Raw genomic sequence first — 18711 nt, 5'->3', positions numbered from 1 at the left:
CTGTGAAGCACTTGGTTGGTCAAAGTGCTCACAACACATCTAGATAACTTCCTTAGGGGGTCTACTTTCCAAAATCGTGTCACTTGTGGGGGGTTTCAATGTTTAGGCACATCAGGGGCTCTCCAAATGCAACATGGCGTTCCATCTCAATTACAGTCAATTTTGCATTGAAAAGTCAAATGGCGCTCCTTCGCTTCCGAGCTGTGTCATGCGCCCAAATAGTGGTTTATTTCTACATATGGAGTATCGGCGTACTCAGGACAAATTGTATAACATCTTTTGGGGTCCATTTTTTCCTGTTACCCTTGGTAAAATAAAACAAATTGGAGCTGAAGTAAATTGTGTGTGAAAAAAAGTTAAATGTTCATTTTTATTTAAACATTCCAAAAATTCCTGTGAAACACCTGAAGGGTTAATAAACTTTTTGAATGTGGTTTTGAGCACCTTGAGGGGTGCAGTTTTTAGAATGGTGTCACACTTGGGAATTTTCTATCATATAGACCCCTCAAAATGACTTCAAATGAGATGTGGTCCCTAAAAAAAAATGGTGTTGTAAAAATGAGAAATTGCTGGTCAACTTTTAACCCTTATAACTCCCTAACAAAAAAAAAATTTGGTTCCAAAATGGTGCTGATGTAAAGTAGATATGTGGGAAATGTTACTTATGAAGTATTTTGTGTGACATATCACTGTGATTTAATTGCATAAAAATTCAAATTTGGAAAATTGCGAAATTTTCAAAATTTTCGCCAAATTTCCATTTTTTTCACAAATAAACGCAGGTAATATCAAAGAAATTTTACTACTATCATGAAGTACAATATGTCACGAGAAAACAATGTCAGAATCACCAGGATCCGTTGAAGCGTTTTTTTAGAGTTATAACCTCATAAAGGGACAGTGGTCAGAATTGTAAAAATTGGCCCAGTCCATAACGTGCAAACCACCCTTGGGGGTGAAGGGGTTAAGGGTAAGTTCACACTAGGCGTTTTTTTTTTTAGCGCTTTTTTCTGCAGCAAAATCAGCAGCAGGAAAACAAAAAAAAAAAAAAAGTTACCTTCTAAGGGCTAATGAAGGGCTTCTCAAGAAAATGTTCATTATGGACAACCCCCACCAGGCCGAGAAACCACATCCCTGCATTACTTTACACATTGAGGGCCATATATTCAGCCATGTAGTCCTCAATGGCCAATTTACACAAAGTATGAGATTTCCTGGGCCATCCTTAAAGGGGTGGGGAAAATTTGGCAAAGTTTACGCTAAATATAATTTTTTTGATTATTATATTTTTATAATTGGACAGTTGATGGGAACCAGTGTTTTTGTTTGCTTGTTTTTTTTTTGGGGGGGGGGGTAGGCCACCAAGATGGCCGCCTCCATTGTGAAACTTCCCTTTTCTATGAATAAGGGGAAGGATCGTGATTGCTAAAAAATTTACACCATGTAAATGAAGTGTAAAAAAAGGGCTGTTAAAAGACAAATGAATCAGCCACTGATGAACAAGGCAGATAGCGGGTAAGCAGGATCTCTCGCAAGCCCGGCATATACGTTACAGGAGCTTTATAAATTTTTTACAGTCTCTGTCGCTTATCTCCTTAACTTCCGAGATGAGGACACCCTGGGGGAAGGAAATGGGCGACTTCACATACTGATACCTCGCAGTGTGCGTCTCGTTATCATGGACAGGGAGGTCGTGTTTTCCACCGACGGATGAGAAAAGACTCACAAAATAAAAGGGACGCTAATAGTATCACACTTTGTGATGTAATGTACGCTTTCTACTTTAGAGTAACCTCAAAAGTATCCTTAAATCCCTTTTAGAATCCATCAGTGATTTTTTTTTTTTTTAGTAATTAGCCAGAGTTCAAAGAGCGTTTCTTACTGGAAGACCTAACATGGCCATGCATCACATTGATTTCTATGGACAGGCTGCAATGCTTCACTTAGCCAGTGGCGGTGCTGCAGGGAAACTGTACACGTGTCAGGTAATCCCATCGATTAGGCCTGAGACCTTCCAAAATTAATAACGTCGAAATATAAATTTCCTATATTTCTATAAAAAAAATAAAAAGATCTTATTAATCTTGCAGTGATCCTAAGCTATAGATCACATAGTGATCTATACCACACAGTGATCCCAGACGCCAATCACTTCCAAATCTGCATTCAAGGCATGTTCACACGTCAGGATTTCTAGCAGCAGCAATGTTCCTGACAAAAAACGGACATTTCTGCCAGAAATCCGCATGCTTTTTTTTTTTGCGTTTTTTTTCATGCGTTTTTGACGCGTTTTTCCAAATGCATAGAATTGCGGGAAAAACGTGGAACATGCTGCTTTTTTAACCGCGATGCGTTTTTTTCGCGGAAAAAAAAAAACCGCACCATGTGCACAAAACATGCAGAATGCATTCTAAATGATAGGATACATTATGTATGCGTTTTTAATGAGTCTTTATAGCGTTTTTACCGCGAAAAAACGCGAAAAAAAACCACGAAAAAACCTGAACGTGTGCACATACCCTCAGTCTCAGGCGGTACGACCACTTCTATCTCTACACACCCTTGGCGGCTCGGTGTCTATATGGCCGCCATTCTCTGCCTTCCTGCATGGTCAGATTTTTGGCTTCTACTTTCCTCCCGCAGTCAGATATGGATCTTCTTGAAGTTGTTTTTAGGCCTTTATCTCCCCTTGTCTTGGTAACTGTTCTCCTCTTGCATCACTCGCTTTTTCCACTCCGCTGCCTTCCCACCATGTTGTGCTGCTATCAGTCACACCGACATTTAGGTCCCCAGTCTCCATCCTCCCCAGGATCAGTCATTCCGACGCCACCCGATAATCTGGGAGGTGGAAACGATTGCGTAATATGACGACAGTGGGGGGACACAGCAGGGTATGGGGGTCTGGCATTTATTAGCTACAAGGAGGACCAGTTTTATAGAAAAGGACTCACAAAATAAGGAATTCTCCACTCCCTATTTTTTTTTTGAAGTTTTCCTCATAATTTCAGCCCACATAATACTACCATAATAATGCCACCATATAATGTCAAGGTAATAATTCTGTTGCACACCATCAAAAAAAAATCCTCTTCCATATACACTGTGTTCCAAATTATTATGCAAATAATATTTCCTCCTATTTTCTCTAAATTACCTATGTGAATTGCAGCCATTGTTATTTTCCAGTCATCTACTACTCTAGTATAATTGCAATGTTTTGGAACAAACTGCCTATGAAAACAGTATCTTTAAAAAAAAATAAACACTCAAAATGCATGTTCCAAATTATTATGCGCAGCAGAGTTTTCAACCTTTTTTTTTTTTTTTTTGAACAAAAAAATGGTCAATTGTGAAGTTATAAGCATTATCAGCTTATTACAAAATGAAATCAAACAGTTTTCAAGTGAAAACTTTATTCCAGGTGATGTTACATTTGCACATAGGACCCCTTGTTCGAAAGAAGCTTCTGAAGTCTCTCGTCCATTGAATTTGTCAGTTTTTGGATGGTTTCTGCTTCAATTGTTTTGCATGTGGACAGAATCCCCTCCCAGAGCTGTTGCTTAGATGTGACCTGCCTCCCGCCATCATAGACACTCCTTTTGATGATGCTCCAGAGGTTCTCAATGGGGTTGAGGTCAGGGGAAGATGGTGGCCACACCATAAGTTTGTCCTCTTTTATGCCCATAGCAGCCAGAGATGCAGATGTGTTTTTTGCAGCAGGAGACGGTGCATTATCATGCACGAAAGTGATCTTGCTGCGGAAAGCACAGTTCTTCCTCTTGAACCATGGCAGGAAGTGTTGTTTTAGAAACTCCACATAGATTATGGAGTTCATCTTTACCCCTTCAGGGATCATAAAGGGGCCGACAATCTCTCTCCCCATGATTCCAGCCCAAAACATTACTCCACCTCCTCCTTGTTGGCGCCTTAGCCGTGTTTTCATGGGGTGTCCATCAACAAGCCATCCTCTACTCCATCCATCTAGACCATCGAGCATTGCACGGCACTCATCGGTGAACAAAACAGTTTGGAAGTGAGTCTTCATGTATCGTTTGGCCCACTGGAGCCGTTTCTGCTTGTGTGCAGTGGATAGAGGTGGTCGACAGGATGGCTTACGCACAGCTGCAAACCTCTGAAGGACCCTGCATCTTGTTGTTCTGGGGACGTTGGAGGCACCAGCAGCGTCAAAAACTTGTCTGCAGCTATGACAAGGCATTTTTGCAGCTGCTCTTTTAACCTTACACAATTGCCTGTTGGAAAGAGTCCTCAATTTTTCCTTATCAGCACGCACACGTGTGTGCTGGGAATCAGCTACATACTTCTTGATTGTGCGATGATCACGATGAAGTGTCTTGGCAATGTTGATTGTAGTCATGCCTTGACCTAAATACTCCACAATTTGTTGCTTCTCAGCAGCCGACACATCCTTTTTCTTTCCCATTTTGGCCAAAAATGTAGGCTGCTTAATAATGTGGAACAGCCTTCTTAAGTAGTCTTGCCTTTATTTGGACACACCGGCCAAACTAATGTGCACAGGTATCTGCAATTGCTTTCAGTGATATAAAGAGCCCTGACACACATCACCATCAATGAGTTTAAATGACAAACAAAAAAATTCTAACCTTATCACTCCTAAACTCTTTGTGCAGAATAATTTGGAACACAGTGTATATTGCCAAAATAATACGGTCGGAAAAACCTCAAAATACTGCCATACAGTGTCAAGGTAATTCTGTGCATACAACCCAAATAACACAACTAGTGATGAGCGAACGTGCTGGGATAAGGTGTTATCTGAGCATGCTCGGGTGCTAACTGAGTGTCTTCGGCATGCTCGAATAATATGTTCGTGTCCCCGCGGCTGCATGTCTAGTGGCTTTTCGATAGCCTCAACACACGGAGTCGCGGGGTCTCTAACATATTATTCGAACACGACTAAGACGCTCGTTTAGCACCCAAGCATGCTCAGATAACACCTTATCCCAGCACGGTCGCTCATCACTATACACAACCAAACAAGTGCCAAGATAATACTGCCGAATACAAGCAACATATGCTGCAAATATACTGTAGTATAAAACTCCGCATGATACCACCATATACTGCCAAGACAATTCAGCAGACATAATACCATCATATAGTGACAAGACAATACGACCACATACCACAATCACATAGTGCCAAGATAATACTGCCGAATACAAGCAACATATGAAAATAAATATATATATATATATACATACATACATACACATATATATATATATATATATACACACATACATACATATACATACACACACATATATATATATATATACACACACACACACACATATATATTAGACTGTGGCCCGATTCTAATGCACCGGGTATTCTAGAATATGCATGTCCCCGTAGTATATGGACAATGATGATTCCAGAATTCGCGGCAGACTGTGCCCGCCGCTGATTGGTCGATGCAACCTTTATGACATCATCGTCGATACTGTGCCCGTCGCTGATTGGTCTAGGCGAATTCACGGCAGACTGTGCCCGTCGCTGATTGGTCGAGGCAACCTTTATGACATCATCGTCGCCATGCTGTGCCCGTCGCTGATTGGTCGAGGCCGCCAGGCCTCGACCAATCAGAGACGCGGGATTTCCAAGACAGACAGACAGACAGACAAACCCTTAGACAATTATATATATATATATATATATATATATATATATATATATATATATATATATATATATAGATAGATAGATAGATAGATAGATAGATAGATAGATAGATAGATAGATAGATAGATAGATATCAACAGCCGATTGGCTGCAGCCTTCACATTTCTGTCTGTAGGCGCCAATACTCATGCAACATGGTTACATTCCACCTGATGGAAGCGTGAAGGCTGCAGCCAATCAGCAACGACTGATCAGGTGCAGCGGTTACAAGACATAATATCATATGACCGCCGCGGTCCGAGAGTTTTGGTTTTTTTTATTTAGCGTATTTAAGAAGGGGTTGTCCAGAAGTGGACAACCCCTTTAAGTCTGAACATTTCCTTTAAAAACAGGAGATCTGAGCCACACTGACTGATCATTAGCCTCTGTGCCGCGGAGTTATTCCTCTGCGTCTCATGACGAGAATGGTCACTTCCTTTTGAACGAATATTTGTGGCATGTTGAAACCATCTGACAATCTGTAAAAAGCTGTGCCGTTATCAGCCGCACATGTTATCGCGATGGCCGCCTGGGCGTTCACAGTACATAATGATGAAGTGACCACACCCCACACCCTCCCTGATTACTGATAAAGATGGGTCAACACCAGAAGGTGTCTGCCCAGAACCAGGGCCGGGGGTCGACCCCGAGGGCCGGGGGCCGACCCCGAGGGCTGGGGGCCGACCCCGAGGGCTGGGGGCCGACCCCGAGAGGGTTTTCGGCTTTAGCGGTAGTTTATATGATCACAATATTATTTCCCTATTGTCCAATTTTGCAAATAGCTTAAAAGTCTGACCAATGGATGGTAATAAAAGCTGCCGATCATCACTGATCATTGGCAGCTTACATCTCCCATAGTCTAAATATAATTGTCAGCAGCACATCTCCTGCTGCAAAGAAGGAACGTGCTGCCGACAATTATATTTAGGCCACAGGAGATGTAAGCTGCCAATGCTCAGGGATGATCGGCAGCCTTTATTCCCATCCATTGGTCGGACTTTTGAGTTATTTGCAAAATTAGCGAATTTCCCTATTCTGCGCCATACAATTCTTTATAGATACATTTTTCGATGGCGACACAATAATCCAGAATATATGATAATCCGGCACCACTAGACACCGGATTCAATGCATTTTACTGTATATGTGCTACTATAATCCTGATGTATTACCGAACATAATCTCCACATCACAAGTTGTACGCACAACCAGGAGGACCAAAATAAATCGAACGCTGAGACCATATGTTCCCCCACGACAGGCAGGGGTTAAAACCACATTCCTAAGAGAGACTGCGACATGAAAGCGCTCATCACCCCCCCAGCGCAGGAATGCAGCAGGGCTCAGGTCAAAAACATTGCTCCATTTCCTCATCCCCGCCACCCATATTATAAAGGGGCAAGTCCCATGTAAATGGGAGATAAAACCCTCAGGTGAAGAAGGCCAGAAGATATAAGAAAGGAGTAGGATTTAGCATTTTCCATCCTTATAAATGAGTATTGTCGGACAGAGCTCTTAAAAGCAAGCACCTTTGCAATTTACTCCTTCTTGAAATTTACAGCCGTTCTTGAGATAGTAACACCTTTCTATTGTTTACAGCTCGTTGCCTAGGAGACCGACCACCGCTGCCGTCTTGCTTCCAAGCACTGGGCGGGATTAGGATGTAACAGCGCGCTCCAAAGATCCCATCCAGCTCTAAGACATCGCTTATAGTTATGAGATTGTAAGCACGGTGCATGTTCGGCCGTCTTGCTTCGGTGGTCGGACCCCAAGGCAACGAGCTGTAAACAAAAGTGTTAATATCTCAAGAACGGGTGAAAATTTTACTAAGCAGTAAATTGCAAAATTGAATTGCTTTCATTTACCTGCCCTTTCTGATAATACCCATCTATGAAGATGGGAAAAATGACCCTTTAAAGGGGTTTTCTGAAGTTACTTAATTTCTTGAAACTCCTAATTTTGTGGTCACATGACACCATCTGTTTCAGTGGCTGCATCCATATAATCCATTGCTCAATGTTTAACCACGATGTGAGATGTCAGAGGGATGTTTCCCAGTTACCAGAGAACCAGGATCTCTGTCCCACTCACCAGCAGGGAAACTGGAACACAATGGGCACAGCGATCTACTGTATCCAGCCAGATTATAATCCAGCAAGTGGCGGCCACGTTCCTACTCCGTAAATCACTTCAATTGCAAACTGAATGTGTGCGACATCCCTGGGGGCTGCGGTACACTACGCGCCATATTCCCACGCTGCACTACACGCCACATGCCGACGCTCCACTACGCCCCACATTCTTACACCGCACTACGCGCCACATTCTGACGCCGCACTACATTCCGACGCCGCACTACATGGCGCCGCCGCACACAAGCCACATTCCGACGCTCCACTATGCACCACAATCCGGCCCTACACTATGCCACATTCCGATGCTCTACTAGACGCCACATTCTGACACCGCACTACGTGCCACATTCCGACGCCACACTACGAGCCACATTCCGACGCCACACTACGCACCACATTCCGACGCAGCAATACATGCCACATTCCGACGCCGTACTATGCACAACAATCCGGCCCTACACTATGCCACATTCCAACACTACTACGCGCCACATTCCGATGCTCCACTACGCGCCACAATCCAGCCCTACACTATGCCACATTCCGACACTACTACGCGCCACATTCCTTTGCTCTACTAGACGCCACATTCTGACACCGCACTACGCGCCACATTCCGACGCCACACTACGAGCCACATTCCGACGCCACACTACGAGCCACATTCCGACGCCACACTACGAGCCACATTCCGACGCCACACTACACACCACATTCCGACGCAGCAATACGCGCCACATTCCGACGCAGCAATACGCGCCACAATCCGGCCCTACACTATGTCACATTCCGACACTACTACCCGCCACATTCCGATGCTCTACTAGACGCCACATTCTGACAGCACACTACGAGCCACATTCCGGCGCCACATTCCGACACCGCACTACACACCACATTCCGACGCAGCAATACGCGCCAGATTCCGACGCAGCAATACGCGCCACATTCCGACGCAGCAATACGCGCCACATTCCGACGCAGCAATACGCGCCACATTCCGACGCAGCAATACGCGCCACATTCCGACGCAGCAATACGCGCCACATTCCGACGCAGCAATACGCGCCACATTCCGACGCAGCAATACGCGCCACATTCCGACGCAGCAATACGCGCCACAATCCGGCCCTACACTATGTCACATTCCGACACTACTATGCGCCACATTCCGATGCTCTACTAGACGCCACATTCTGACACCGCACTACGCACCACATTCCGACGGCACACTACGAGCCACATTCCGACGCCACACTACGAGCCACATTCCGACACCGCACTACACACCACATTCCGACGCAGCAATACGCGCCACATTCCGACGCAGCAATACATGCCACATTCCGACGCCGTACTATGCACAACAATCCGGCCCTACACTATGCCACATTCCAACACTACTACGCGCCACATTCCGATGCTCCACTACGCGCCACAATCCAGCCCTACACTATGCCACATTCCGACACTACTACGCGCCACATTCCTATGCTCTACTAGACGCCACATTCTGACACCGCACTACGCGCCACATTCCGACGTCACACTACGAGCCACATTCCGACGCCACACTACGAGCCACATTCCGACACCGCACTACACACCACATTCTGACGCAGCAATACGCGCCACAATCCGGCCCTACACTATGTCACATTCCGACACTACTACCCGCCACATTCCGATGCTCTACTAGACGCCACATTCTGACAGCACACTACGAGCCACATTCCGGCACCACATTCCGACGGCACACTACGAGCCACATTCCGACACCGCACTACACACCACATTCCGACGCAGCAATACGCGCCACATTCCGACGCAGCAATACGCGCCACATTCCGACGCAGCAATACGCGCCACAATCCGGCCCTACACTATGTCACATTCCGACACTACTATGCGCCACATTCCGATGCTCTACTAGACGCCACATTCTGACACCGCACTACGCGCCACATTCCGACGCCACACTACGAGCCACATTCCGACGCCACACTACGAGCCACATTCCGACACCGCACTACACACCACATTCCGACGCAGCAATACGCGCCACATTCCGACGCAGCAATACGCGCCACAATCCGGCCCTACACTATGTCACATTCCGACACTACTATGCGCCACATTCCGATGCTCTACTAGACGCCACATTCTGACGGCACACTACGAGCCACATTCCGGCGGCACACTACGAGCCACATTCCGACACCGCACTACACACCACATTCCGACGCAGCAATACGCGCCACATTCCGACGCAGCAATACGCGCCACAATCCGGCCCTACACTATGTCACATTCCGACACTACTATGCGCCACATTCCGATGCTCTACTAGACGCCACATTCTGACACCGCACTACGCGCCACATTCCGACGGCACACTACGAGCCACATTCCGACGCCGCACTATGCGCTACATTCCGATGCCGCAATACGCGCCACATTCCGACACTGTACATGGTTCGGCACACAAATATACACCGGTTTTGAGAGGCTTTGAACCATCATTATCTGTTACATAATTACAAGCAGCGGGAGATTCCTCCACAGCAGATACGCTGCTGTACTCTACAGGAAGATGTCAATAAATCATAGCACAGCAGCTCTGCAGAAGGGAATATTCTCCTCCACTCCTAGCAAGGATGATGGAGGACAGGACTAACCTTGACACTGGAATCCCTGCTTCCCGAAACCCCTGCAAGACAAGAACAGACAGAGATCGGATTACACCACCGTGCGGCATTAACAGTCAGGTACAGTAACATGTCTGCAGCTCATGTTATCACGTAGCATAAATGTACACACATAGCGACATGCAACAGCCTAGCAGCGCAATCCCATAACAGGAACAGCGCCCCCTACAGGAGAGTCACATACTCCCAGGAGAGTTTCCTGTGTAATGCAACATGTGTCCATCTCCATTGGCTTCTTTTACACTTACCGTGGTTTTGCATCCCGTTTAGATTTTCTATGGGGCCGCAAAAACGGGCCGCAATAAATCCACGGAGCGCCGTACGCCATATGGCCATGAGGGCCTTTTTTTCCCGCGTGAAAAAAGATCGAGCCTGCTGAAAATCAATGGGGCTGCAAGAACAACGGAAGCTTGTTTTTGCGGTGCACCATGACTTCCGTTTTTGTGGAACGCCGTCTTTTTTTCCCAATACCATTTCCATGGTATTGGAAACCCGAAAAACGGCAATCGGCAAGTTTTTTTTAGGTCCATTATTGCGGCAGACCATGAAAATTGCGGTGATACGGCCCTCAATAACGGGCCGCAAAAAACCTGGTAAGTGTAAAAGAAAGGGGTATTCTGGCTATGAAAGTCATAATTAGAGGGGGTACAAATGCTGCAAACCCCTTTAATGAACAGAATAGAAGGACGTCTCCCCTGGCCGCAAGTCTGCACCCCGGATGAGTCGTGTCACTGACTAATAGCAGATCACATCACAGACCACCGCTACAAGAAGCGCAGCAGCAGCTCCATCGAAATCCTCCAGTCTTGTGTCTCCTGCTCTCCACTGGACACAAGACCCCTATTCTGGTCCAGACTCAATTTTATTTTCGCTGCATTTTCGTTTTTGATCAAATTGGCTCACATTCATAGATGATTTTTTAATTTTATTTATTTTTATTTTTTTTTTGGGGGGGGGAACTTTCTTATTACGCGGTGATAAATGTATGTAATGGGACGGCCCCTATTAATCATCAGGTTTGCTGGGATTCATGAGAATGGAGTGGTGCTGCTCATGCGTGCCCACTGAAGAGGAGCAAAAAGAATGGCGGTCGTCTGTGGCTTCTGGACCTGCGCCCTGTGACCCGCTAACACCCACGATGCGGCGCCATACGTGTTCATGCTGCTACAAGGACGTCGGACCTACTAAACCGAAGAGGCGCCAGTAGATAAGAGGAGGTTCACAGGGTGCCGATGTGACCGCTGGACATGGGTCCTGCCAATCTTTTTGCTATGGCTCCATGAGAACCCAACGAAGAGGAGGTCTCACATTCGCTCACACAGGGGACTCTGCACTCAATGCAACAACAATAGCAAAATATGCAATCAAATATTAGATTTTAGGCATAGGACGCCGGCTGTACAATACCGAACAGCCTCATGGCATTGGTAGCCTTTAGTAAATGCACAGATCAGGACAACCGCAGCATCGAGTGCACGCTGCCACCTTCCCATCTTAAGACCTTTACTTTCCTTAATGCCAATTCTTCGTAGTCCTGGCCGGAGCTGCAGAATATTATCTCTGTGCCCAGCTGGAATACAGATCCCCGCACTGCAGACAGGCAGCATTGTCACAGCGAGCACGGCGTACGATGCAGCAAGAAACGCTGGGCAGGAAGCGAGCAGACAGGTGCAGCAGCCGCCTCCTGTACGGACTATGGCTTCCCCCGAATCTGCTAAAGAGGGTGCAGAACACACAGAGCAAAAAAAAAAAAAAAAAAAGAACTCCCAATGCCCCCCCCCCCCACCCCGGGAGGAAGCCGCTATCTGAAGATCAGGCTGTGGTCTGACTAACGACTGCCTCATGTGATCTATTCAGAGAAGCAACAAGACTCCGCGTATAGGGAAACTGCATATGTAGCAACTCCATAATATACTCCAATATCCGACGCGCCCCGAGACTACTGGATTAGGCCAGGCTGAGGGTGCAATTAAACAGATTTAGCTTAAAAAGGGGTTTCCTACACATGCAATGAAGGGGTATCCAAGCGCGGGGTCCCCAGCTACGGCCGAAGTGCTAATACATGAAGCCTGGGGTGATCAGAGATATCCCGGGGTCCCGACACCCCCAACAATCAGCATTACAGGTGATGTAGGGGGAAGTGCTAATCAAATAGAAAGATGGCTCCAGCCCCCCAGAATGAGAGCAGGGACCCCATTTATGGTGTGCTAGGATGAAGGTTGGCGATACCAAAGCTTTTTTTTTTTTTTTTTTTACACACTTCCCCATGAACTGACAATTTTGGGGCATCTTTTTGTAAGACTTGAAGTCCCTCATTTATTCCGCCTGGAAATATACAGACCCCTGGATGTAACCCCTCGTCTATAAGGTGGAATTTTCTGTAAGGGTCAGCGTGTAAGGCGACAGGGAAAAATCTTAAAAGTCAAGGTGTGTTTCATGCATTCAGGTATTTCCAGGAGGAATAACAGAGGGATCATCAATGCGGATCTGTAAGAAAAGATGCCGCAGAATTGCCATCTCGGAGCGGTCGTATATGCACCTCACAGTCAGTGGATGCGCCGGCGGACAATCGCTGGCAGCGGCGGTGACATCTGCAATCAGCTGCTGGCACTGGATGAACGGCTTTGGCAACAAGATGCAATGGGGAAACCCCGGGTTCAGGCGGGAACTGGAACTAATGGGATTTAAAGCGCCCCCCACCCCGGGCACTGACCCCGCGCATATAGAAACCGCACAAGCCGCCACCACGTCCTGAGCAATGTAGGGCAATAAGATGGAAAGCCGCACAGACACGCGACATTACGGCCCCATCACTTCCCGCAGGATCCCATAATCCTAAATCTATGGCAGAGAGGAGCATCCAGCCACCCACCGACTTGTCGTGCACCTAGTCCAGCCACTCGCCCCTCCACTAAGATGGGGATTAAAAAATTAAACCATTTTCGAAAGTTGTGAACCCACTGGATTTTCGGCGGGCAGGTTTCATTCATTATTAGCCGCGAGTCCCAATATAACCCCCCCCCATGCCCCCAACAAGGGATGCAGGCGAGTCCCTATATAACCCCCCCAATACCCCCAACCAGGGAACAGGCGAGTCCCTATATAACCCCACCCCCACCCCATGACCCCAACAAGGGATGCAGGCGAGTCCCTATATAACCCCCCCCAATACCCCCAACCAGGGAACAGGCGAGTCCCTATATAACCCCCCATACCCCCCAACCAGGGAACAGGCGAGTTCCTATATAACCCCCCATACCCCCCAACCAGGGAACAGGCGAGTTCCTATATAACCCCCCCCCCACCCCATGACCCCAACAAGGGATGCAGGCAAGTCCCTATATAACCCCCCCCATACCCCCAACCAGGGAACAGGCGAGTCCCTATATAACCCCCCCCCCCCATACCCCCAACAAGGGAACAGGCGAGTCCCTATATAACCCCCCGAAACCCCTAACCAGGGATGCAGCGAGTCCCTATATAACCCCCCCATACCCCCAACCAGGGAACAGGCGAGTCCCTATATAACCCCCCCCCCATACCCCCAACCAGGGAACAGGCGAGTCCCTATATAACCCCCCATACCCCCCAACCAGGGAACAGGCGAGTCCCTATATAACCCCCCATACCCCCCAACCAGGGAACAGGCGAGTTCCTATATAACCCCCACCCCCACCCCATGACCCCAACAAGGGATGCAGGCAAGTCCCTATATAACCCCCCCCATACCCCCAACCAGGGAACAGGCGAGTCCCTATATAACCCCCCCCCCCCATGACCCCAACAAGGGATGCAGGCGAGTCCCTATATAACCCCCCCCCATACCCCCAACAAGGGAACAGGCGAGTCCCTATATAACCCCCCGAAACCCCCAACCAGGGATGCAGGTGAGTCCCTATATAACCCCCCCCATACCCCCAACCAGGGATGCAGGTGAGTCCCTATATAACCCCCCCCATACCCCCAACCAGGGATGCAGCGAGTCCCTATATAACCCCCCCATACCCCCAACCAGGGATGCAGGCGAGTCCCTATATAACTCCCCCATACCCCCAACCAGGGATGCAGGCGAGTCCCTATATAAGCCCCCCATGCCCCCAACCAGGGATGCAGGCGAGTCCCTATATAACCCCCCCATGCCCCCAACCAGGGATGCAGCGAGTCCCTATATAACCCCCCCATGCCCCCAACCAGGGATGCAGCGAGTCCCTATATAACCCCCCCATGCCCCCAACCAGGGATGCAGCGAGTCCCTATATAAACCCCCCCCCATGCCCCCAACCAGGGATGCAGCCAGTCCCTATATAACCCCCCCCATGCCCCCAACCAGGGATGCAGCGAGTCCCTATATAACCCCCCCCATGCCCCCAACCAGGGATGCAGCGAGTCCCTATATAACCCTCCCCCATGCCCCCAACCAGGGATGCAGCGAGTCCCTATATAACCCCCCCCCATGCCCCCAACCAGGGATGCAGCGAGTCCCTATATAACCCCCCCCCCCCATGCCCCCAACCAGGGATGCAGCGAGTCCCTATATAACTCCCCCATACCCCCAACCAGGGATGCAGGCGAGTCCCTATATAACCCCCCCATGCCCCCAACCAGGGATGCAGCGAGTCCCTATATAACTCCCCCATACCCCCAACCAGGGATGCAGGCGAGTCCCTATATAACCCCCCCATGCCCCCAACCAGGGATGCAGCGAGTCCCTATATAACTCCCCCATACCCCCAACCAGGGATGCAGCGAGTCCCTATATAACTCCCCCATACCCCCAACCAGGGATGCAGGCGAGTCCCTATATAACTCCCCCATACCCCCAACCAGGGATGCAGGCGAGTCCCTATATAACCCCCCCATACCCCCAACCAGGGATGCAGGCGAGTCCCTATATAACCCCCCCATACCCCCAACCAGGGATGCAGGCGAGTCCCTATATAACTCCCCCATACCCCCAACCAGGGATGCAGGCGAGTCCCTATATAAGCCCCCCATGCCCCCAACCAGGGATGCAGCGAGTCCCTATATAACCCCCCCCCCCATACCCCCAACCAGGGATGCAGGCGAGTCCTTATATAACCCCCCCATGCCCCCAACCAGGGATGCCGCTCCATTCACCTCCATCTACAGAGCTGTCACCTGCACTGCAGCTTCTCCGACCCTACAGGAGGGGGGACGAGGGGCTCCTGGGATCCTTTCCCCCCCCCCCCCAACATACAGTCTATAGGAATACAATATCCCAGGAAAGCGCAATTGTCACTAATGCGGCCGTAGGCAGGACCCCCCTGGTGCGCGCCCGTGTAGCCCCCCAGCACACTGACTGCAGCGCACTAACACCGGTGACTGCACTTAATCACACGCCGATAAATAACCGCTTGGCCTCTTCTATCACCACAATGGGCGTCCGGGAAGAGGGAAGTGCGTGCAGATGTAGCAGAGCCGAATCGGTCATTGTGACAATGCAGGCAGGTTAATGCTGCAGATTATAACAAAACCAGCTCTGCTACATCCACGTCACAATATTATCACGGAAACTGATACAAAACTGAACATTATCGGTGTCTGCAGTCCGCTTATCCCCCCCCAATGCCAACGTACACTTACTGATCACATCTGGATTGGCGCAATATCACGTAGCGATCAATAATAGGAAGATCCATGGCGGCTGCAAACTAGATTCAGAACCAATTTTTTTTTTGCATCGCCTCTACGCTGGCCCTTTAAATCCGGTCTCAGGTGCCCCTGATCAGCCCAGCGATGCTTCCCCCTCTCTAATTATCGAAACGTTACACCGGAAACCCCATATAGGTGACGATCTCGTACAAATTGGACCAACTTCATCATTTTTTTTTTCTTAAATTGACACATCTGATTAAAAAAATATTGATCTACCAGCCATATACATCACCCCGGTATAGGATGCACGATATCTACCCCCTATATGTCCCACAACCTAAGCTTGCTGATCTCCTGTGGATTGGTGCAATATTATGGGATGCACTGGGAGCGATCAATAACCAATAATCAGGGCAACCTGTCAATCATTGATATTGGGGGGGGAGGGGGTGATACAAATAAGATCTGACAAGGAAGGGGTTAATAATGGCGCAAGAAGCAGCAATAGACATATAGGCAGGTGGTGATCGGTGGTGATCGGTGGTGGTCGGCTCCCCCTCCCCCCTCACCAGATGAAGTCGGTGCAGTGGCTGCAGAATGTCGGCTGCTTGAAAAAGCGCGCAGTGAACTTGTGGTCCTTGACCTCATGGACGTTCTTCTGGCGGAGGGCGCCCTTCCTGGCGAAGCGTACGGTGATGTCTTCGCCCTCGTCGCCACCCGCAGGGTCAGCCATGCCGCTCCGGTGCTCGGTGCCGTCTGTGGCCGCTGCTGCTGGAGGCTGCGCGGTGTCTCCGCTCTCCCCGGGCGCACTGCGCTCCTCTCACTGCCGCTCTGCACACAGCTGCTCAGCCGAGCGTCACCTGGGCACGCCCCCCTCATCTGCATGGCCGCGCCACTCCCCCTCCAGACCGCTGGGACACGCCCACAAACAAAAGCTGCCGCGCGGCCAGTCAGAAATGCCCCCCCCCCCCATCACAGCGGTGTAGAGGGGGAACCCGGGGTCAGACAGCGGCGGCAAGTGACAGGGACGGAACATGCACTGAAATGATGCAAAGGAGACAGAAAGGCACTTTATGGAAAGTCCAATTCAAAATGGTGCAAGGTGCAATGTCTTAAAGGGGTTAAAACATGTTTTCTCCAACAGCTAAAAATGCGTAAAATTAATAGCAATGGCCTCAGCAGCTGTGTATGAACACGGGACCTGGATACTATTTAACCCATTTTCAGCCCTTCTACCAAAACAACATCTGGAGCCGGTGTTCAGCTTGGACCTTCGTGCGGTCACAGTCCCAGGTCAGTGGTCCTTTACTCAAAGATGGGACCCCTAAACTCACTGAGACCCCAAATCAGTCTCCTAAATTAATTCAGAACTTGCATCAAACCCCTAAACTAATTTACACCCCATATCAGACCACTACATTCATTCAGACGTCAGATCAGACCCCTAGTAGACTCCTTCTGACACTACATAAGACCCCTAAAGTCATTCAGACCCCTACATTCATAGATTGGACCTCTAAACTGATTCACACCCCAAATCAGACTCCTACATTTATACATACTCTAAATTAGACCCCTAAACTCATTCAGGCCATAATATAGACCCCCTACGCCCAGTCATACCCTAGATCAAACCCTAAACTGATGTAGACCCCATATCAGACCACTGCATTCATTCAGACTTCAGATCAGACCCTGAAACTTATTCTGACCCCAAACAGACCCCTAAATTCATTCCGACCCTAGATGAGACCGCTAAACCCATTCAGACCCTAGATGAGACCGCTAAACCCATTCAGACCCCTACATTAATTCCGACCCTAGATAAGACCCCTAATCCCATTCTGACCCTACATGAGACCCCTAAACTTATTCAGACCCATAAGACCCCTAAACTTATTCAGATGCTAGATAAGACCCCTGAACCCATTCAGGCCCTTGATAAGACCCCTAAACCCATTCTGACCCTAGATAAGACTCTTAAACCCATTCTGACCCTAGATAAGACCCCTAAACCCATTCAGACCCTAGATAAGACCCCTAAACCAATTCAGGCCCTTGATAAGACCCCTAAACCCATACTGACCCTAGATAAGACCCCTAAACCCATTCTGACCCTAGATAAGACCCCTAAACCCATTCAGGCCCTTGATAAGACCCCTAAACCCATTCTGAGCCTAGATAAGACCCCTTAACTTATTTAGACCCTTGATAAGACCCCTAAACCCATTCTGACCATAGATAAGACCCTTAAACCCATTCTGACCCTAGATAAGACCCCTAAACCCATCCAGACCTTAGATAAGACCCCTAAACCCATACTGACCCTAGATAAGACCCCTAAACCCATACTGACCCTAGATAAGACCCCTAAACCCATACTGACCCTAGATAAGACCAATGAACCCATTCAGGCCCTTGATAAGACCCCTAAACCCATACTGACCCTAGATAAGACCCGTAAACCCATACTGACCCTAGATAAGACCCCTAAACCCATACTGACCATAGATAAGACCCCTAAACCCATCCAGACCCTAGATAAG

The 18711-nt window shown here is 48.5% G+C and overlaps 1 protein-coding gene across 3 annotated transcripts in view; it reads right to left on the bottom strand.

Annotated features, from left to right (window-relative positions):
- Window positions 1-17028, bottom strand: part of PRKCB (protein kinase C beta) — a 137215-nt gene extending 120187 nt beyond the window's left edge. For all 3 annotated transcript variants that reach the window (XR_013218010.1, XM_077274511.1, XM_077274510.1), the window contains exons 1-2: window positions 16735-17028; window positions 10520-10551 (exon numbers count right to left, since the gene is read on the bottom strand). Coding sequence is in view for 2 of the 3 variants with exons in the window: in XM_077274511.1 (XP_077130626.1) it covers window positions 10520-10551; window positions 16735-16898 (196 nt within the window). In the remaining variant the exon portion in view is untranslated. The remainder of the gene's footprint in view (window positions 1-10519; window positions 10552-16734) is intronic.
- Window positions 17029-18711: the final 1683 nt, after the last annotated feature.

Source organism: Ranitomeya variabilis, chromosome 7, assembly GCF_051348905.1.
Source record: "Ranitomeya variabilis isolate aRanVar5 chromosome 7, aRanVar5.hap1, whole genome shotgun sequence".
NCBI classification, from domain to species: domain Eukaryota; kingdom Metazoa; phylum Chordata; class Amphibia; order Anura; family Dendrobatidae; genus Ranitomeya; species Ranitomeya variabilis.
This window is presented reverse-complemented; position numbering and strand designations above follow the sequence as displayed.